This window comes from Hirundo rustica, chromosome 1 (assembly GCF_015227805.2).
Source record: "Hirundo rustica isolate bHirRus1 chromosome 1, bHirRus1.pri.v3, whole genome shotgun sequence".
Lineage (NCBI taxonomy): Eukaryota > Metazoa > Chordata > Aves > Passeriformes > Hirundinidae > Hirundo > Hirundo rustica.
The window spans coordinates 121,552,207-121,575,704 of NC_053450.1; the positions used below are offsets into that span (position 1 = coordinate 121,552,207).

Below are 23,498 nucleotides of genomic sequence, written 5' to 3' on the forward strand. Positions count from 1 at the left end.
GCCCCTGCCTACCCTACACCAGGGTCAGGAAGGGTCAGGAGATGTCTGCTGGTGAGAACTGGGCTCTCATAGTCTTTTACAAACACTGTGGGGGAAGGGGTCCTGCTTTACTTCCTGATGAGATGGCACATATGCTCCTTCCCCTCAGGAGCACCAGGACTCTCTTCACTGGGTATGGTGGCCCAGTATCAGCACTAGAAGCACCTGGAGGCTGAAAAGAGCCTGTTGGGCTCCTCTCCTTTCCTTCTGCCTTGCCCCCTCCAGGGAAACTCCTGGCATAGTGCTGTCACCATCAGTGTGGATATGGTCCATCACTTGTGATGGTAACATCCCACTAGGAAACAAAGGATGGAGATTCACAGGAGGCACCTCACTACTTCAGGAGCCTCATGACATCTCCTGTCCTGTAACTGGCAGGAGGCTCAACAGAATCTACAGCAGATTTTAAAAAACACCCAAACAAACAAAAAAAAACCACCAGAATTTAAAATCTGTTTAAAGACATCCAGGATTTAATCTTGGTTCCTTATAATCTCCTTCACACCTGCAACTCAAGAAAGCTCCACTTTTGCTTCAGACCTGAAAAGTCCCTGCAGGAAGATCTCACATGCTCCAGAGAAATGCATGTTCATGATTTTTTCACTACGGAGGGAACAAGACAAAAATGGGAGGAAATTTAGGGCTAATTCATCCAGCTGGTCATCACTCAGGCTGCGGTGACCAGGAACCCTAGGGATAACTTTCCTCCTTCACTCCTATAGGAGGAAAGAACATACTGGATGGATACTACAAGTCATAGCTATGTTATTTGGATTTTTGTGGGCAGCATTAAACTAGCATCATGAGTCACATATACCGGTCTTACTAAGGCTAGCATAAACACATTTTGAATTTTAAGCACAGTAGGAAAGGAAGTTTTACTTTCTAAAATCTTTAAAATGAGATTAAGCTACCTTATTTTCTTATTTCTTATTTAAATGAAGGATTTCAGTATCCTTGAACAAGAGCAATTAATTCCTATTTTAATTCTCAATACTGATGTGGTTATAGACCTTTTTTCACATAAACTCTAGATTACCTCTGGGAACTCTGTGTGCAACTAATTCAAGCATTGCTTGGATCAAATTTCCAATCAAACTAATCCACCATTAACATGATTTAGAAGACTGACAAGCCTCAGCAAATTCACGTAGCCGAACAAACTGCTTTTTCTTTGTGCAAATGGTAGTCATCCTAAGCGTTAGTAAGCGCTCTTTGGATAACACACATAGATTTTCAGACATTTATTTTTTTTGGCATTTTAAAGCATTTCAGGAAAAGTGGTTTCTAAACAGAAGATAAGGTAATACGCAAATAAATAGATGGACAAAGTTAGCCAAATAGTTCTAGATAAGATTATGCTTGCATAGCAAAATTGCATGGAATGGAGGAGGAAAAAAGACCAACCATAACCACAGGAAAGAAAAACGGACATGTGTACAAACATGCACACATTAAAACATCCGACCAATAAACCTAGGGCACTTCAGACTGTTAGCTCTCCCTATTACCTACCACTGCCTCTAGTTTGAATGAAGTTCTCAAAACCCCAGATTTTGTACACATCCATATATTAATACTTTGGCAGGATTTTTTAATTTAATAAAATTCCTGGAAGATGAAGTTAGAACAGTATCTGTTACAAACCTCCAAATAAATAGTTTTCTCTCTGACATAGTCACACACTGCACACCAACACCAGCCTGCAGAGCAGCTGCACACGTCCATTAGATGGAAAGCAGATCAGGACTCCCCCCATCCTTACCCTGGGTATCTCCTGGCTGCTTTGTTGGCAGCCAAAACAAAGTTCATGCTTAACCTCATGCTAAGGAGCCTCTGTTAACAGTCGGGGAACACAGTCCATCCTCTTCACATATATTTCTCCTGAACCACAAGCAGCACATAAAGCAGACTCTAGTCAAATCCAGTAATGATGTTAGGTATTTTGGGAAGAAAAAAAAAAAAAGTCAAAAATTTGGCACACTAAGGCGAATGTCATACTTCAGTGTATAGTGGTGTTCTGTCAGAAGCCAGACATATTAAAAATATTTACATAATTTAAAATAATTTGTACAGGTCTAGTAAAGTCTATTTTAGGCTTTGGGCCTTAATAAAAGTATAAACATTTGTTAAATCCCATTGGACTTCATGTGTAACCTTGGCATTTAAGGGCAGTATTGAGGATATGCCATTACTAAACTTTTCATGTAAGTATGAGTGTGAACTGAAATACCAAAATAAAAATATAACAATATTTCTTGTGACTTGCAAACAGTCCTGGACTTTATATGTATTTCCAGATGGGAAACTAAAAATGTACTCTATGTTTGCACGTGTATATTCAGAGGTGGCTTGTAGTCTAATTTAAACATTCCAGAATAATGTGACCTAAATAGAACAACATGAATCATCCATCACTTTCAAAGAAATATCTGTCAGTTTTTCATTATGAATCACTAGGGACAGATACCAATACCTGTCACAAAATTGCTTGTGCTTGTTTGATATGATGAATCAATTATAAAAATCTTCTGATATTATTTTGGGAATTAGAGAAAATAATGCATCCTTAAATATTATGTAATGAATGCCTACCAGAAGCTAAGTTGAAAAATGAAGTCAAATAAAGTTCATACGAGATTCTGGAGCAGTTGTCAAAACACCAGTGTGCAAGAACAAGAGGCAAATATGTACTAAATATTTAGTGTATAAAATGGTATGAATAACCTTCCCACACATGCACTGTAGTCAGAATGCATATAGTCTATACAACATTCTGTAAAACACTGAATATGAATCCTAAATTAAAAAAAATGTTAAAGCCAAAATAAACAAAATGCTTACCTGTCAGTATCAAATTCTGGAAGGGCCTAAAGGAAATTTTGAGATTCAGAAGTAAAAACCAGGTCCTCAGATGATGCAAAAAACATGTAATTCATTTGAAGTCAGCTTATCCAAGTTTAGAGCTGAGGATCAGGGCTAAAGTTGAAAGGTAATCTTCGACTATACCAAAAAATCTTGACTCTGATATTTTAAAGGCAGAGGATTATGAAAATTTTATTTGAGTTCCTTATGGGGCTTGTCTCCTTTCTGAATACTCATTCTGGGAAACTAAAATGGAGAGGAGAAGAGTTACAGTGAAAAGGTGGATGTTTGGTATTAAATCATTTCCAGTGGACTGGACAACAAAAGCTTCAGGAATCCTGTCTGCTTTTTTCTGTTTTACAAAAGCTTTCCTTTTTTTTTTTTTTTTAAACATAATTTTAAGACCAGGCTTTCATGAATGAAAATGTGTATCATGCAGGTAACAATCCTAAATTAAAGTACTTCCCCACTGATATTGTTACTAGATGAAGAATCTGATATTATCCTAAAGTAAGATTTGTGGAACATTTTTTCAATATGAAAAAGAGTAGGTTTCAGAGTGATTTTAATATAAAAAATGGGAGGAAAAAAAAGCACATCCATGACTAGAAGAGGAAGGTATTTCATAAACTGAATTCTATTCCTTAAAAGCCTGACAGTTTTTTAGTCAAATCTTCATGCTAGTTCACCTTCAGCTGGTCAAAGTCCCTGTTCCCCCCGCCTCTGGAATATTCCAGCTATGTCCAGTATTTCACTGCCTTTTTTGTAACATAAGTTCTTTGAAATAAAGGCAACAATCCAAAGCAGAGTAACTTGGACGTGCCCACATTGCCAGAGTCAGTCCCCAGCACATGAGCAACAAACGGAGCAAAGGCAGCTCAGGTCCCCTGGAGCGGCAGCCCATAAAGTGAGCCATGCAGCAGTCAGAATAAAGGGGATACAGAGCGCAGAGGACACAACTAACTATGCCACATCCCTTGCAGTCTGACTACAGAGCACGTTTGGGAAGATTATTCATAGCATTTTACACACTAAAATCTCAGACAAGTTTACTGGCCTGCAATTTGCTAGTAAAAACCAGGGCTGAGCACAGTTTGCTGCATAAGTGTTTCCAGGGTGGGAGACCCAGCCTGTCTCAGTTCTAAAATTACCTCCACTGAACATAAATGAGAAGTTGCACTAATGAACATCTGGAAGACAGCATATATCCTTCCCAGCACTGAGAAGTGTCACCGTCCTTATCCGACAGAAGAAACAACAAATGCTGTGAACATTCCCTCGGACTGCACACAGCTTGTAGCAGGGTTTCAAATATGCCTGTGATCTTAGAAGCAGCTCTGCAGGGGTATTCGTTAGTCCTGGTTTGGATATGGTTGACATTATGTGAAAGTAAGTGCTCTCCTGAGATTTCAGTGAAAGCCACAGTGCCAGGGAAGCTGATCTCACAAGGCTTCCATCATCTCAGATGACAGAAGTCTCAGAAGATCAGTTAATTTTTGTCATTCTGAATCAAAATCTCATCAGTAAAGTTCAGGAAATTTCAGGGTTGTTAAATCCAAACACAAAGCACCACCTTCATTTAGGATTGAATCCTAAATTTGAGCCTGCAACCCCTTTAAGCTTGAGGAGTTCAGCCTTCCCATTCTTTCACTAGTCATGAAAAAACAGTGTATTTCAACAATTTTATTGATATTAGCAATGTTAATATTAACTTGAAAAAAAGTATACATACATTTTTCTCAGACAGAAATTGTGTTTTCTGGAACTGGCAGCCAGAAATTCTTCTGTGCTTGTTTCAGCTCTTCCACTGACAAATTGTGTGGCCTCTAGTGAGTCACTTCAATTTTCTCTCTCAGTTCAACAGCCTGAAATTATTCATTTCACAGGAAGACTACCATAATTAATAAACTAATTCATTAGCTACTGCATAGTTTTCAGAAAATAGTTTTTAAGTCTGTCCATAAAGAAGAGATTTATTGCCATGAGAATTTTTCTTCCAGCTCTTGTGTCCTCAGTGGTTAAAATATGGGGCTGTTGAAGTGTGTAAAACCATCTCCTCCACCCAAAGCCCATCACTTGCCATGAGATGCACTAGCATGTCCCCATCAAATGCTGGGCTTAATGTGCAACAGCCTGAAGCTCAAAACAATTTCTATTATTAATGGATCTTGCAAAAATCTTGGAAAATGAAAGCTGTACATATTCCAAGCAAGAGACTGAAATATATCTGTGTGAAGCAGAATTTCCCTGTAATACAACCATGTTTTTATTTTTACAGCTCCCTTCCCTGGCTTCACTACCACAGGGGCTTGCTTTTACTTGCACCAGGACTCATTGACACACAACTTTACACAAACAAAACCTTTTCTGTAAGGGACAGTTGGGCACCAAACAAATTACCCCGACATTTACAGATGTATTGGACTTAAGTTTCAAAACCTTGTAACACACAAAAGCCAAAAGTTCATCTGTTGGGCTAGATGATAGCTACAGCAAGCAAATATTAGGATTGTATTTCAGTTATTGCTATGGTTACAAAATCAGGGTGGACACTGGGGAGAAAAGGAGAAAGAGAAACAAATCTACAAAAACGGTAAATCCTCTAAGGAACGAGGGTGGTGGAGGAACAGGGAGAAAGAGACAGGGTGAGGGCTGGTGGGTGGGGGAGAAAGCGAGGTCACTTTAACACTCAGCTGAATCAAGGCAAACAAAATAATAAAAATCCAAGTTCTTCTAGGGAAATAGTGCTGATAAGATCACCATGGGATAAAGTGACACAAAGAAAGAAAAATGCAAGGAATTGTTACAACTTGTGCCTGCTAGAAGCAACGCAATTCAAATGCACTCGGGAGAAGCGAGATCAGATATTCGGCACATATTCGCAGCAGCTATGAGTAACTGAACCGCCTTGCTTCTCTAGTGAACTTACTGAGCCACTGACAGCTTAAGAAGAATTAGTTCCTACCCAGTCTAGTACATAATCCAGAATTTAGGCATGACGGGTACAAGGTACTGTTTCAGTAAACAAACCAGAATATGATTATCTTCAGCCATCATGATAATACCTTAATCCACAGCAAGGCACACTGTCTGCAGGCAAAGCTACTGCCCAGGAAAGGTTTTAAAGCACAGATCAAGAGCACACTGAAAGTTTGGCTTTGAGGACTTTAAAACATAAGCACAAATGTAACAGGAGATACGATTTCAGAATAGTGAGTTTTGTCAACAGTTGCAGAAGCATCATGGGTTTTAACTATAAAGCAGTCCCTTCTGCAAAACCATTTCACAGTTACTGATACAAGAAATTTCATCATAACTCTAGATTTTATTTGGAAAAACGTTACTTGGCACATTTTTTTTTCTCTTATGCTGCTTTCATTGCTTTATTGAGAAATACAAGATGAGCAATTGCTTTTGATAGATCTGCAGAGATGCAACATTTTTCTTTCTGCTCATCAGTCTAGAATCTATGCAAAGAAAAGCCTTCTGGCCCTGAAGCAGTATGTGCTGCTCTACAAAAGTGATTCCATTCCCAGCCAGCTTGATAGGAAAACATAGACTTCAAACCCCTTATTCTGTTAAACAAAGTATCTTCAGTCACAAAGCCTGAAGTATCTAAACCTAGAATTTCAGCGGCTCTGATCCTGCCCAGACTGCCAGTGTCAGCCCCTTGCCTGAAATCAGCATGAAAACCTTGCAAACCTGGGCCCAGAGCAGGAATCCAGAGGGATATCCTTCCCAAGGCCACCAGCTGTCCCAGCCACTGCTGTTTGGGCAGCACTCTTTGCTTCCACACCCGAGAGCTGCTGCACTGGCTGAGCCGAGTACCAAAGCGGGGCCGGGATGAGAGCTTACTCCAGCTGCTTCTCGCTTTGCACCAGTTGCAGCATCACAGCTCACGGGCACAGAAACACATGTTATTTGTAAAACAAGGAGCAGCAGAAGACTCCATCCAAACTCAGACCATAATCTGCATCTGATGGAAGCCCTCGATCTTCCTGGCAGAGCCTTTCCCATTTGGCTGGCATATTGTGTTCCTGCAGACGGTGAGATGTGTTTGTCTTAGTTCAGCCGGGTCTCTGCAGACAGCCTGGCCTTTCCTCTGGGATGGAGAGCTGAGTGATGCTTATACTGGGATTTACACAGCCACCAGTAGGATCTGGACCCTTACTTCTAATTAAGTTGAATAAAAATTAGTGCTGATGACAACTGGCTCACTGTAGTTTCTTTCACTTCTCTCCTCCTCTGCCAAAGCTCTCCGGCATTCTTAGGTGTATTAGAAGGTTCAGTTATTTAACTGTTATAATTAGGAACATGCACTCTACCAATGTATTACTTTTCTGGTTAAGTTTTCACTGTTTCATCTGACAGACACTTTAAGATTTTTTTTTTTCTTTTTTCTTCTTTCCCCCCCCCCCTTTTTTTTTTTCTGTTTAACTTAGTAATGATAGTAAACAACAGCCCACAGTCCTATGCACTTCTGATACAGAAATATTTCTGTATATTTCTGAAATACTTTCTTTTCTTTTTTCTTTTCTTTTCTTTTCTTTTCTCTTTTTTTTTTCTTCTTCCATACAGGTTCTGTTAGGATTACAGGCATTGCCAAGCTACACATATAACATTTAATTTAAATTTGTAAAACTACATATCCAGCAAGTGGCAGACAGAAATTTTAAAAGAAAAAATTAACAGATTAAATTGAGAACAGTCTTTTTTAATTCAACTCTTTCATTGCCAGCCTGCTTTTTATAACTCCTTTCAGAGGCTATAAATTTCTGCAGGTAAAGATCAATGCCTTGCAAAATTCAGATAGAACGGCATCAGCTCCATCGAAAAGACCTGCTGTCACAGGCTTCCAGCAGTTCAGTGCACACTATTTATCTTTCACTCCAGCAATCCACGCAGTATTGCACTTCCCAGTTCTAAACCTCCAGTGCTCTGAAAGTGCAAAACCAAGGTGTATGTAGGCAGTATATTAAGGCAAAGGCACCGCCAGCGGTTCCAACTTCATAATACTTTCAGCCTACTAAACCATATGTTAATATGCTACACGTGCAACTCTGCATATTTTTACCATGTATACTTAAGAGCTATATGTTTCCTCCTTTTTCCAGTGCAATATATTTTAGTATAAAACCAATGTGTGTTTTTGGTGGGCAGCACAGGAGTTTTATCCGCTCAACTGTGAATCTAAGAAGAAAGCAGTATTGATTTAGACGTTCACTCATTCATTTACCAGGACAGTTTTAAAGCATTGGGTGATAACCTAATTGAGAGGCATACAGTGAGAGAAACTGAGATTGCTGTGATAAATTAAATCACTTCTGGGATATCATCTACAATACCTTAATACTTGATGGAATGTTCTCCTGAAAAAAATTAAACCAGGAGGCAAGCATCTTGGGTGGCAGAGTGTGGCTTTTCATAAATGCCAGGTGATACAAGGTGATTAAAATACATATTGCTTATTATAGAAACATTACATTAATGCCACACATATTCTATATCTGTGTGTAGAAGTGCTTGTATATCAGATAACGTATATATTTATTGGGCTTCCATTTCCCACTATAAAAAAATTATGAACCAGTCAAGGGTGTGAATCTTTTGCCACCTATCAGCTTTCTTTAAAAAACTGGTGTCACACAGCATCGCTACTGATATTATTTATTCACATGCATTTTACAGAGGCAAATTAAGTCACATGTGTCTCCAAACAGTGTTACGACTCCTGCATGCCAAATTGTGCTTGCCCTGCTCAGGTACACACTGCCATGAGGCCAGTGCCATGAGGCCAGAAGGATCTGGTCTCACATCTGGGTCTCACATTTAGAGGAGCCTGTCCCACGTTCTCTCACATAGTGCTGATACCCTCATGGATTTGGGCACCTGATGAATCAGGCCCAAGGTCCCCTGGACTTCTCCAGTTTCTTCAGTCACTAGCTACAAGCATCTCAGATGACTCTGTCTGGTGTTCGACGGATTCATTCTTCTCGGGGTGGGGCCAGCCAAAGAGAACATAAGCAATGTGGAATGCACCAGCAGTAATAGCATTAGCAGAACTCAGGCAAATCTGAAATTCTTTCCTAATGTAGGACACAGTCTGATAAGGTACTAAGCACCCTCACTTTTAAGTTTTAACTAAGTCACCAGAGTTTGTGAAGTATCCTGTTTTAAGCTTGAGGAAAAGTGAAATGGTTAACAGTAAGAAAAAATATCCTTGTAATACAGATTATTCTGATTTAAAATCAAAGAATTTACATGCAAGAAATAATTTTGTTCTGAATATTTCCTACTTTTTTTTTTTTTTTACTTTGTATTAATACAGAGTATTGTTAACAGATCTATATTCCTCAAAACAGTCATTAAACGAAGGGGCTTTTTACATTGCATGTGTGCTCATACAGAAACAAAGTTTAAAATTAGAATATAGAAATATAAAATATTTTTAAAACCCCAAATTTGTATTTGAAAAGAGGAAAAGTCCTGGAACTCTGAATTATACCTCTTAAGAGTTAATGTGTGCAGATTTTTCTCTACCCTTGGAAGAGTTGCAGAATGGCCCTGAGAAGTAAAGGCTCTTGTTCACTACACCAAATTTTGGAACTGATGGCAATTTCTTCATGCATTAAAATGCCTTCATACCTTAGATTTAGGGACAAAACCTGCTTACCCAGATTAAGAGGTTATTTGTGTTAATGTATAGTTTCAGTTATTAAAGCACAGAATTTTCACCATATGTACCAATAATTTAATCTTGTTTTTAAGTAGCCTCACACTACCAGTAAAAAAGAAGCAGGGGGTGTGGGGAGAGTAAACTACAGAACCTTTAGTCCCCAAAACATATGCCAGTTTTGGATTTATTCAGCCAAGGAGTATTTAGCTTGGCTCAGCTACACTTGCATTGAAAAAACACTTGCCTATTCCAAAAAGTTTTTAACAAGCTCTGCTGCAGATGCTGTTGCCATTTGGCATGTTACCGTCACTGTGTGGTACAGCAGAGAGAACTCTCGACCACAGGTTTTCCTTGGCTGAGGGAGCCGGCATTTTTGGCTATCACTCTTCCTCCGGCCAAATGGCTGCATGTTTACGGAATGTGGTTTTAGAGAGAGTGCTAACAGAGGTTGGGTTAACAGCCTAACCCAGACCAACAGTGAGGTGAAGGCATGACCTACCCAACCTAAGAAATCAGAGGTAGAATAAACTCGTATATGTTGTTGCTCTCAACCCAGAGTCTCTTGTACGCACCATATCTATAGACAAGTAGATATTTTTCTTTGCCTCAGGATAGATGACAACAACTTTAAAGGCTGTACCAGTCATGCAAAGTAGAAATCTATAAAAATATGTGGTTGCTTAATCTTTGTCAGCTTGATTTTGTTCTCCCACTTACGGCAATTTTACCTTGGCAAAATGCCACTGAAAGAAGTTCAATGAAATTACTCCTGTTTTTCACTATGACGAGATATCTTGAAAGGATAAGTAACCTACAGAGTTAAAACTAAAAACTTTTGTCTTCATGTTTCCATTAGTCAGCAGCAAATGGCAGTTCTGAAACTTAAAAAGTCAAAGTGTTTCTACACTGATAACTTGATTCCAAGGATTTAGTCCCAAATACCTCCACAACAGTGCATATAAAGCTGGGGGAAACTTACAAATGTCCACCTGTAGTTTAGTTTGCCTACATTAATCCTATAACAGTACATATGGCTGAGAAGCTTTGACCTTTTAAGATGTAGAACAACTTTAAATAATTTTGGTTTTTTTGTTATGACATTTGACTGGTATAAATAAATTACATTTATCCAAATTCTGACACTTCTTTTTGATGGGAACACCTTTGTTGCATTCCAGAAAAAGAAACTATCCCAGTTATATACATATATATATATAGTTTGGTGTGCTTCTGTGACACACCATACTCCTATCTGGAAAAAAACAAGGACGGTGTACACTCCTTCTGCAGCACCCACTTTATACTGCATCCTTTATGAACTGACAATTTTCTTTAGATCAAGTTGTGCAGCACAGACACCATTAGAGAACCAGCCAGACCATTTGCTTAGATTCTACTGACCTGCACCAAAAATCCTATTTAGCACAGTATGGATCAGATACTTCACCCTTCAGTTCCCTCTCATTGAAAGATCAGTTAGGACTAAGAACATCTTGAAAGTTCATAGACACAAAGGCAATTTACTGCAGCATATTAAAAAAAGAGTATTATGTATGACTAAGAATGAAGTAAGCAGTGTCTGGCTACATCTCCCCCACTGTCTGGGTAACTGGTATGCAACAGCAATATGAGAAATACAGTAATTTCAAAAAATTCTCTTTTTACCATTTTGGCTTCTGAATGCATTGGGGGAACTTGAGGTGAAGCACATGGATTATTGAGGTTCGGCCCTTGCATCCCCATGATGTTGGAGTTCATTGACATTTGTCGCTCCATCTTTCAAAAGAAATGAAAAAAAAAAAAAAAAAAAAAGGTTTGAAAACATCTGGAGACATTTGCAAGAATTTACTCTCAGTTTCTATTTAAATGGACTCAGCTTTATTTCTTCAAGTCATGACTGAGAAAATAACAATCTGTGTCATGAATTGCATATGTGTATGCACGTAGGCGTGTGTTTCATCAGAATCGGCCCTGAAAGCTCACAGCCAATTATAAAGAAAGGGGTTCTTTAATAAACAAATGTAGCAGCCACCCAGGTTTGTGCTTTTTTGTAATGATTTTCTCCCTTCCAGTATAACAACACTCAGAGTTAAGTGGTTTTAAAAGCATCACTGTATAAAATTGTAGCTTCCCCTCCCAGTGCAGCCCAACTTAGCTTGTTAAAAGCATAAATAAAAATCTACAGTCTCAAGCATATGGAAAACAAGTTGGCTGTTTTTCCTTCACTCGGACTGCTCAGCTGGGAAGACTTTTCCACATGTCTTGTAAGGGAAGTTTTCATGCAATGCTGAGATAGCAAAAAACAAAGCAAAACTTCTGCTGGCTGTTCACCGCCCTTTCTGCAAGCTAGTTTCACTAGGCTGGGAGGGAGCGATACAAACAAAACCTAATGGCAGTAAATCCTCTAGAAAATAATTTTCTGGAGGGTATTCCCCAAAAAGAGACAAGCCCTGCACACTGCTAGGCCTTGTCAGGGGTGGTAAAGCAGGGTTATGGTCCTGCTTCCAGAGAGAGCTGAGCATCCCACCTTGCTTTGAGCCAGTCTGCTCAATCTTTGGCTCTTACAAAAAAGACACTTTTGGGTCCTTCTGAGCAATTCAAGCAGGGGAGCTATTTTTTTGTGCCCTGTGGTGAAGTCCTGTCTCCCACCCTCCACGGTGCCTGCAAGAATGGGTGCTGGGCTTTGGGGAAATGTGAATATCTTGCTGCCTGCTGGCAGGGAGAGGCTGCCAAGGGCCCCTTACCCTTTCTCCATGGTGCAGGAGCAGCTCCCACTGCCATTTCCCCTGCAGCCCTTTCAGGAGTGCTGTGGGGCAGGGGGAGCAGCCAGTGCTGACAGGGTCTGTCTCGCCTCCATGCTCATATCTCCAGGGCTCGCAGCCAGAGCACACCTGCACGTCTGCAAGTAAAGCTGCCCAAAGGGCTCCCCGGCTGCAGACTGAAGCCACTGAACCTACACTGTTGCTGGATGTTTGTTGCATTTCAGGTTCCTTGGGAATCATGCCAGAAAAAAGCTTCCCACAATGATAGGTCTTACGGGTTTTTTTGTTAAACTTCCTGATCGATATTCCAGGAGAGCCTTATTGACAAGTTAATAATTAATAACTTATTCATGACTGCTCAAATAGCAGCCAAACCTGAATCTTTGTATCCCTGTGGAGTGTTTCCCTTGATCCATAAAAGCCAGAACAAGCAGTGCTTTTCTCCCATCCACGGTCAATTGCTCTCAAGTTTGTCTTGCAAACTGAACACAGTGAAATGAAGCAAAAACTTCTTTCTCCAGCCTCTCTTCCCCACGTCATCCTTGCTTTTCTCCATCCCTAACCTGCCCAAACGTCTTCTACTGAAGAGGTTGAAATCAATTAAAATTTGAAGTTACAATTGTAAAGCAGCCCTTTGGCTTCCATCAGATGTGAAATATTCCAGTCCCTCCAGAAATGGCGAAAGCTGAGCAGCAATTGTTACTTAAGTAAGTGCCAATTAACAGGCCTGAAAAGTAAATCACATTTCTTTCTTGTTAACTGGTTATCTCCCACTTGGAGTTCACTGGCATAACTTATATACATTGCTTTTCCAGTTTTTTTCTGAATTCAGAAAAATCTTTTTGTTCCAGCACAGACATACTGATCTCACCTACATGAACAAGTATGAGAATCACAAGCTGTAGTCTCGTCTAAACTGCTTCTAATCACTCTCCCACTAATTAGCATGCCATTGACTTAATCAGAAATACTCGTCTAAGGTGAAGCACCAGAAAAGTCCAGCTTCCTTAACTTATTACACTGGGTTTTTACAAAATCCCGCAGACTTCCCCAGATTCAATCTCCTTAGATTGAATCAAACACAACACAACTTCCCACACTGCAAAAAAGCCAAATCAGAAAACTTACAGGCATGAGTACAGCAGAAGATCCTGGCATGGTAGGGTTGGGCAGGGTGCCGGGCATAGAGGCAGGCATAGGCTGTCTTTGTCGGTTGTGTAGGTGCAGTAGTGAAGACAGAGAACCTGGGACAGGCCTAGAAGAAAGGAAAAGAAAAGAAAGCTGTCATGGGCTGTGGAGACTAAAACAAGCCTTACCCTGCCAGCCACTGTTAGGCACAGGCAGCTCCAGACAAGCAGGCATGGCTAAACCAATCCAGATTTGTCCTTTCCTGCATAAATCAGTGCATAAAGTTTTCAAGAAGATGAATCACCTCCCTTCTTCTCTTTATCAGTTAAAGCACCAGTGTAGTTCATCTGATATAACATGAATGTAAATGTATCAGCTGGTCTCGGTCTGAGCACCTCTGCATGGTATAGTGGCTAGCAAAAGATTTTCTACAGACAAACCAGAAAAATCTGCTGGCATTAATGCACTGCTGTAAGTTTAGGAACAAAAATATCTGTTTGACAGTTTCGCAGAATAGAACAGAAAATTAACCTTAAGTTAATTTTGAAATTGTATCACCTGCAAATAAGCTACTCTAAAATGAGGATTTCAAATCACTCTTGATATTCTCTCCTGTGAAAATCTACCAAGCCTTTGTTCCAAAGCAGGATTACTAATTTTACCACTTAGCACACCACCAGGACAAAAAAGGGGGGAAAAGGTAGAAATAAAATTAGGAAAACTATATTTAGATTAAGCAGTTTATGAAAGCAAAACATATGGGCTACAGAAAAGCAGAGTGAATTACTTTGGCAAAAGGGGTTCAAAAGATTTAGAAGGATTTTTTTTAAGTACAGCACAGGGAAAACTGCATGTGAGAAAGCAGGCCCACTGACAAAAAAGAATCATAAAATTAATGGATTAAACAATTCTGGGACTACACTTTGAAAAAAGCCTTTAAGAATGTGGCCTTGAAAATTATGTTATCGTTTTTGTTGTTTTGGAGTTTTTTTAGTTTTTAAGAAAGTGTGAGTTGCTTGAAGTTTTAGGTGAGTGTAATTTGCTACCTTTTCAAGCTTTCAAAAAGCTTGAAAATAAAGTTTTCACGTACAGTGCCCCAACAAACACTGACAGTACGAGTAGGTGTGTTAAATTCTCAGAGAACAGAATGCTCTTCTGTATAGCACATGGTTTAGACTGTTTATTGGGGAAGAGAGTTGCCCCTAAAGGGACGAGATGGACTGGAGAAGAGGGTGCATAATCTGGGAGTTTGAAGCGCCTCTGCAGGGGCTATAATGGAAAAAGTCTGAGATGTTTAGAGCCTCTAAGCATCATGGTTGATTTAAAGCCTTGGCAGAAGCATCCTTTGCTTCAGTGATGAATACACAGCTAGCCATAAAAGCCTCAAAACTGGGCTGACCTGGTCAGGGGAAGCAGAGTCATAACCTTAGAAGAGCAAGGGGTAAGACTATCCTGCTTGGCCTGAACTGTGTCACATCAAATGATGGGGCTTTATATTTTGCCCCTCCAATTGCAAGTGGTACTGGTAACCATGAATACTGTCAACCCTCCCCTAACTTTAGCTGTCACTTCCAGTTATCTAACAACATGCAAAAAGCTCAAAGTCTGTGAGCAGTGGGATTCACAGGCATCCAGTGTGGAGGACGCCACATCCAGGGCCCCAAAGTGTAGGTGTCTGTCAAATGGCAAAATCACCTTCTGACATACAAGTCACCTTATTCTTTGCCAAGACTTCAAACAACCTCATCCCCTTTTCTTTAAAACTTCCCAGTATTCCCCTTCCTTGGACTTGCGGTCCTTCAACACTCGTCTCTTCAACCCTGTTTCCCTAGAAACATTTCTAACCTAACAAATGCCACCTCAAAATCCTTGCCCTGACAATTCCCTCATACTCAGACACTCTGCTCCTCCCACCCCTCTGCCCTCAGCTGCCCTCTTTTAGCAGCTGCACACAACTGAACCCATCCTTTTGTCTTGGTTCTCCATGGAGAGAAAAAGCCTGTGTTTTGAAGGATGTTTTAAAAATCCTCCCAGACACATACAGTACTTATTCAGAAGGGGAAGAAAGAAACCCAAAAATAACAACAAATGTATCTCAGATACAGACAAGTTCTTCCTATTCCTCCCGATTATCTGCTGATGGAGGAATACGATGTACTTATGTCTTCAAATCACCTCATAAAAACTCAAGATAACATTTTCCAAATGTGGGGTATAATCCTGTGAGAGAGTGCAGTAAGTTCTGTGAGGGAACATGAATGAATTTCTGGGATATGTGGCTCAACAGTCAGCTCAGCACACGGCTAAGCCTAGGGAGCTGCGGAGATGGCATAAGAGGAATTGATACAGTGCAGGAAAAATGAGCTCAAAAAATATACTCAAAGTACACAGACCTTGACCCATTCTACTGTCCACTTAAACTCAGCTGCTCCATGTACCAGCACTCATTCACACACGAGGACTTGACAAATCAATAGGACAGGGTCAAAACAGCGTGAGAAGCAGATTCAGTTCTCTTTTGAAAAGAAAAAAGCTAATAGATATCAGGTTGAATGTGAGGAGGAGATCTCAGTTTCATTTTTAGAGGCAGTGGTGACCCCAGCAAGCAGGGTCCACTTCCCACTGGCCCATATTCAGAACTACTGCCCTACAGAGCAGCCGACAACAAACCCCAACAGGTCATCTCTTCCTCATGCTTTAAAGGGCACATGCCAGATGGAAGGGCTGGAGCCCCATGCTGGGGCATTCGAGGGCCAGAACAGAGTGTGCTTCAGCTGGGGATGCGCATAGGGTTTTCTCCCAGACAGCAGGCAGGGGGAGTGGGGAGGAAAGGAGAAAGCACTTGTGCACTCTCCTGCCTGGCCTGGAATGAGGTGTGCACCCAGCTGCCCACTCAGCTGCCCTCTGAGTCCTCCAGCTCAGGTGTGTGGGAACTTAAATCTGTGGAACAGAATCTATGGGAATTGCACAGGCCAGAGTCATGCATTCAATAAAAATACCTCTTGAGTTTTCAGTGGGGTCAAAGTAAAACTAGTACCACAAAAAGAGCCCCCCCACACCTTTATTCAATCTGAGAGTGCCCTACATACAGACCCTTTGTACAATTCACCAGTTTCATAATAAGCTTAGGTGTTAGGCTGTTTGACAGAAACTTATTTTGGCCTGACCTATACAATTTGTGCAAGCGATTCTCAAGGGACTACAGGGTTTGGGTTTTGCTTATATTTTCCAGAGCCAAAAAAATCTCCAAAGTTGCTTTAATGAGTTTGGGAATATGGGGCATGGGCAAAAGGGAATTATTGGTATTTATTAAAATGGCAAAGAAGCTTCCTTGCTGTCCCCAATTTTACCTTTAACAGTGTTTCGTTTTAGAGGAAAAGCACATATTTTACTCTTAGCTAGAGGGGAAAAAAAAATCTTTAGTTCTTCAGGTATTTTTTCTTACTACACTCCTGCTAGTCTGTTCCTAAGTCTGTTTTTTAAGAGGTGCAGAGCAGTCAGAGAAGCCTTGCACTTCAAGGTTGAGCCTCTGTTGAAAAGCCTGCAGCACTCCTGCCATTGATAAAAGTGCTACATAATGCACCCCAGCTTCCGCCCTCCCATATCAGGGCAACTGACATTGGCCAGTACTCATGGATACTTCCATTGCTCCTACACTAACACAGGTCATGGATTTAGCACGTGCTCCTACATACTCATTCTCACAGAGTTCAGGGAGTGTGTATGGCACAAAAATGCACAGGCTGAGATACTCAATTTGTCTAAGACATCTCTTCCAAGAACAACGCAATCTCTTTTGTTGTTGCTTTCTATCTGGCAGCAAAGAAAGTCAGTGAGAGTTTATAATTGTCATTTTTAATGGCAGACATATTGAATCCGCTCCTCTCTTTGTAAATGCTGAGGACGTACTGCCTGCAGCCCGTCAATCAGTATTGCTGACTGGGAGATTTTCATTCCTTGGCACCTGTGTTGCTTAATAAATAGGGCTGTTGGGCAAAGAGCCCATAGATAAAGGTCATATAAGACAGAGAACTGATAGATGCTTAACCTCACTGAAAATATGGCTACCTGTGGAATTTTTCCAAAATTTAAGAATTTTTATTGAGTTCTAGCAGAAACCTGCTGCTGAACACGATGGGGTCTCGGTCAGCATTTGAATGTTGTCTCTTTGGGTGTACATGGCCTGGATAGTCAGTGTTACCGTGGCCTAGTAAAACGCCACACGTTAGCCAAGCTGCTCCAACTGACCATGTTGGCTCTTCTTCCTCTGCATGGTCATGCTAACGCAGTGAGTCACCCTTATTAACATTTAAACAGATGGGTGGTACCCTGCTAAGCCATGGTGAGTCGACCATGTTCCATCATATGACTCTACTCAATGATTAAAGATAATTCCTCAAATGCAATCAAATATCTAGGATATATACCTCAGTGTGTGCCTCCTTTATTAATACCAAATACTCTGTCTGATATGATGCAATTGATTGCCTGACGACTAAACACTACACTCATCTATTAAAAGACGAGGCTTCTCTTAACTTGAAGTCTTCAAGGACAATTTCAGCAGATGTTATTTAAGGTATCACTGCAGAATGTTTTCTGTTATGCTAAAGCACTCTGGGTCAGCGGGTCTTACCACGACCTCTCTCTTGCTTCTTACTCCCCTGCACGTAACATTCATGCAAGGTCATCAAGGATACCTACGTCACAACCCTGTTTGTTCCATTTCATCTAGCTCTGGGACGGAAAAAGTCTAGCCAGAAGTGTACTGAGTTGCACTGGAGTAAAGGAACTCGTCTCCTGACTTTTCATAGCCTTCAGACCCAGCCAGCTCACACCAGAGCAGCCCACAGGTGGCTGGTTGTGCTGTGGAAATTTGCCGTGTCAGGTCAGCACTGGCTGAGGGATTTCTGTACCACACTGCTGTCAGACAACACACTTGATCAGACTTTCATCATTTATGTGTATGTATATACATATGTATAAACATGTATGTTATCTACATATTTATTACAAAAGTGCCTAGAAGCCTTGGTTTAAAATACATGCGTGAGGTGAAATTCTGCACCAGAAAGCTTGGAAATCAAGGGAAAATGAGGGAGAGTGAGCAGAAGCAATAGGGAGACAGAGGTGAATAAGGCAGCAAAGATACCGTTATGATCAATGCAATGAGGAGCAGTCACTGCATTCCAGTAGCCTTGACCCTTTCAAGGGATGTCAGTATGTGCATGTGCTTTGGGGGGCTTTCAGGCTGAAGCCCCCAAGTGGTCTACCATACTGAGAATAAGCACAGCTGGCTGCAGTCTACCCTCTGAAAGTCTCACTGACAGCCAGATACTGTCACAATTAAACTTGTCATTGCAGAAAGTAAGTTTCCAGGAGCATGTGTTTCCACCGACGAGCTGCAAGCTGCTTTTACAGCAGCTACTGCAGCCAAAGTACCTGGCCCAAGAACTGTCCTGGGCCTTCAATATTTAAATAATTCAGTCAGAGGCAAAGACATGGAGGGAATGTTTTAATCTGAGAAATGTGTTCTGACTGGAGGGGCTTCCTCATTTACTGCTTGTCTGCTGTTTTTTGATCCACACTGCCATTATTTAAACCTATCAGTTTAACTAGAGCTTTCGTCATTTGAAATGATCCATTATTTCCCACCCTCAAAGTAGGGAAGTTCTGTCTAGTTTCAATTTATCCATTTGTCATTCAGAGGAGGAAAGAAAAAATAAACACAAGGGAAAGGAACAACAAAGCATCAGACCAGCACTTGGAATACCTTGCATAGTTGCAAGGGACCTCACCTGACCTGCTGTATCCCATGTTTAATGATGTTTTAATCACATCACCACCAGAGAGCCAAGCTTTCCAAGAAGTGGGAGGTTTGTGTCACCAGGATTTTTCAGAGAGCCAAACCATATTCAGGGGAAAAGAAAACTGGCATCTAGAATTCATGGCTCCCTGCCAACCTAGCAAAGATCCTTGTTTGTATTTCTCAGACAATTCAGGCATCTGCATGATGTGGGCAGATTATTATTATCAGTAGCAGACATTTATACTGTGGTGGTGCCCAAAGGTCCCAGTCAGGACCAGGACCCCATTGAGCCTGGCACTGTACAAACACAGATAAGAGACAATTCATACAGAGCGTGTTTACATTCTAGGGACACAAACCAGATGAAAAGTAGAAGAGGGAGATAGAACACACAAGCAAATAAATATGCTAAGGAACTGGAGACAATTTAGAGGCACAACTCTGGTTGCCTTTTTGTTTATGTTTTTTATTTAACTGGTATGCTCAGAAATGACAGGACTGAGGAAGTTTGCAAGAGGAAGGGAGTAACTGAGACATAGGAATGGCAACACTCTAGAGAGGGAAAACTGTGGCTCATAACTTAGAGGATTTGGGAAGCATCCAGTCAAAGCTACACTTTCTGTAGAGATTTTTAAAAATGGAGTGTGCATGTATCTTCATATACTTTTTACCTTTAGGTATTTTCCCAGTATTGGACAAGTTGAGATTTCTGCCTGGGAAACAGAAACCAGCTGATGGTACAGACACTGGCAAAGCGAAAGTGATGCTTGACACTGTAATGAGAAACTGCTGGACTGAGATAAGGCTAAGCTTGCAAACGTCTTAAAGACAAGAAGCTTGATTCAGAAGTGAAGGTAAAGCCCATGTAAGTGTCTCAGAAGAGCTGGCACAATTAAGGTAACAAGCTACACACTGGCACAGAGGAAGAAGGAATTCAGCAACAAGCATTACAAAAGGAGCCAGATGCAGCAGACAGATATGAAATTATATAGAACAGAATTCAAAAACAACTAAAGAGATGTTACTTCTCAATTCAAATATCCCTCAATGCCACTTGAGGAGAAGCTGCTCATTGGAAACAATGCAACTCCATCAGAAGTGCATTCTCCATCAATCACTTGCTCTAATACATAAGGACAGAACACCCAAATGAAGGGAAGGAATAAGTAAAACAAACAAACACTGGAGAATGGATATATGTACACAGTAAAACACTATCATCTGAGGAAAAATGCCTTCAAAATTTTTTAAAAATTCTGTACTTTTCACCTGAGCTTGTAGGAGAAAAGCCCCACTAATCAGCAGGCCCATCATGTATTTAGTGGGCCAAAGTATATTTAAAGTTTTAGTAAAGGATAAATCTTGCCTTTAGAAACTCCAGTTGTGCTAATGCCACCTATATTTCCTGAACACATGTTTAAGGAACTTCTGCAAATTCAGCACAAGTACAAGGACCAGCAGGTCCTTGGAAGCCTCACAAAACCCATTAACATTTGCCTTTTGGCTCTTACAGGTCTTAGAAACTGCTGGTTTCAATCTTTCTTTCCCTCTAAATATTTCACTGGGTCTTATTGCCTGACCCATTACAAGAAAAATAAGAAAAGCTAAAATGGTTTCTTAGACTACAACCTCCTTGGAGAAGTTTATGTTCTGCACAGTGTTATGCACACAGCTGGAACTCACAAATGATATGTGAAGGATAATGGCATAGTTAAAGCAAAACAGGGAAATGCTGCAAAAGGCAGGTTCACGGATTACAAAGAACTTGCCCATATAAAACCACATTCTTGCATTAAAATAAGAAAAAAAAGAAGTGGGATAAACACAAAAAACTGCAACATAAATATGATTTGATCACAAAAGCAAGCAACGATGTCAAACTGATTCCACTGTCACTGCAATCTCTCAGCTCAGACAGAACCAGGGCTAGTTCTTCAGGAAAATAAATGATTTTGCAGCCCCACAAATAAAGTTGTATAATTTTTGATTGAAAAAATAGGTAGCTATAACACACAAATACATCAAATGGCAGCTGACTTAAACCCAGGAATAATAATGGCAATAAAGCTTACACAAACACTTTTTAACATGACCATTCTTTCTAAAATATGAGCTTAGGATTCCAGCCTGAAAAGCAAAATCAAGAAAATTTGAAAAGCTGAGGCTCACTGAGGAAAAATATCAACAGGTTAAACAGTTGGAAAGAAACCTACCTGCAGCATCCAGATAAAGTGCCAACTGAACACCAAGTAATTCCTCTACCAGGTTTGGGTTATCTAAAAGTACTGGAGCCCTCATTTGCTCAGGTGACTCCTTTCACACCCATGTTATAGCAGTGCAAATGGATTTTATTTGACCTTCACAACTTTGCATCTGAAAGAGACAGTAGGTTGCAAAAAGGATGGCGAAAGAGCACATTTTACTCTTAAAGGGCTGAGAGGGTCTTCAGAAAGCTCTCACTGATTACTGACTGCCAACTGATGCCTATACTGGAAATAGGATAAAACAAATTTCTCAAAATTGTCTTTCTACTTACCCTTATTATTTGGACCAGTGCAATTTAATAGAAATACTAAGATAAAAGAGCTCTGTAAACCCTCTTTATAATAAAAATGGGAAAAAAAATCTTTTTGAAGTGATTTATTTTTCTTTTTCTTTTTTCCTTTTTTTTTTTTTTTTAACTTCCCAAACAATGCAGAAGTTTGTCTCTGAAAATAAGATGGTGAATTACAGCAAAGTTATGAAAACAAAGAACCAACAGTTTCTCCAGTGCAGGCTTGTTACCATGAGCTAATAATTCCAGACTTTAAGCAAGCTGAGCCTCTTTTTTAATAACTGCATGCCTCTAGGCAAAGTATTTCTACTAAAAATTATTGAGGCATGGAACAAGGCAAGGTGTGTGAGCTAATGTTGGATTGTTCAGCTACTAAACCAACTCCTATAGCAATGAGCCTGCACTGAACTGACAGATTATTTCTCTGTATACACTTGTATAAACATACTGCTTAAGGTCGAAATCTGTGTAAGCTTTCTTTTCAATTAAAATGTCAAAGATGACAGCACATGTTTTCACTGTCCTTCACAGGATGATGGATGCTGCAGCAGCAGTTTCATGCCCCCGTGTTTCAGAGATGTTTGCTTGCCTGGGTGTCTAAGAAAGATGTACTTGCTGATGTCTTCATGTGCCTGCAGGCAGACAGGACTGCTATACTAATATTTTGGGTGGCTTTACCTCTCTTGACTTTTTCTTCCTCAACATTGCCCCCGTGGGGCCCCACACCCCACACTGTAGAAGTTAGAGCGGAAAGGTTGCTGTGTACAAAGAGGTTGGAAAAAGGGTCCTGCATTAATTAATCAAATTAAGATTGCTACCTAAGTGAAGGTTTTAAACTGCAGGCCAGTTTCTGGTCGTGGCTTATTCAGTTCAGGTCCCTAACTTAGGTCACCGCAGAAAACAGCTGCTGTGGGTAGTGAACAAAAAGACAAAGCAGACCCCAAAAGAAGCTTCCAGCAATTGAAACATAAAATAACATTAATTAAAAGGTGATTAATCTGAATCTTTTCATTCCTTCAGCTCCATATTAACAAACTAATAAAACTGTAACCATCAGTTTCTCATTCATGCTCATCAGTCTAGAGCTTGTACAAAGACAGTGGCTCCAGGCATTGCTGAGCCTCAAGACCATGTGCCAATACAACTCGCAGCACATGCAGCCACAACGCTATGGTGGGGCATGGAGCAGAGATCTGATTACAGTTTATATAAAAAATAGACTGACTAAAGAAAACAGCCTAAATAAGAGAAAACCAGTCCATCATCTGCCACTGGCAGATTCAGTCTGCCTCCTGCTGACAAGACACAAGTCTTCTGTATCCACTATGGAAAGCAGAGTTTGCTCTGGTTAGCAAAGCACAGTCACTAATGAAGACAGTACGTAGATGAATACACATGTGAGATTGTTTATTTACTGAGATTTAAATTCTACACTCAACACTAAAAATACTCTATACTCAACACTAAAAATACTATAAAAGTAACACATACTGTAGAAATCTTTAAGAAAGGTGTTATATAAAATAATTCTACATGATTTCCTAAACAAAATAGGAAATAAGCAAATTTGAAAATTAGAAGCCTGAAAAACTCTCAGATGATATATGACACCAGTAGCAGATCAAAATCCAGCTCTTAACCCTATCCTTTAACAAGAATACCAAG

At 40.3% G+C, this 23,498-nt stretch overlaps 1 protein-coding gene across 2 annotated transcripts in view; it reads right to left on the reverse strand.

Annotated features, from left to right (window-relative positions):
* Nucleotides 1-23,498, reverse strand: part of CREB5 (cAMP responsive element binding protein 5) — a 235,365-nt gene that overhangs the window by 58,233 nt on the left and 153,634 nt on the right. For both annotated transcript variants that reach the window (XM_040084092.2, XM_040084101.2), the window contains 2 exons: nt 13,471-13,597; nt 11,246-11,356 (listed from right to left, as the gene is read on the reverse strand). In XM_040084092.2, coding sequence (XP_039940026.1) covers nt 11,246-11,356; nt 13,471-13,597 — 238 coding nt within the window. The remainder of the gene's footprint in view (nt 1-11,245; nt 11,357-13,470; nt 13,598-23,498) is intronic.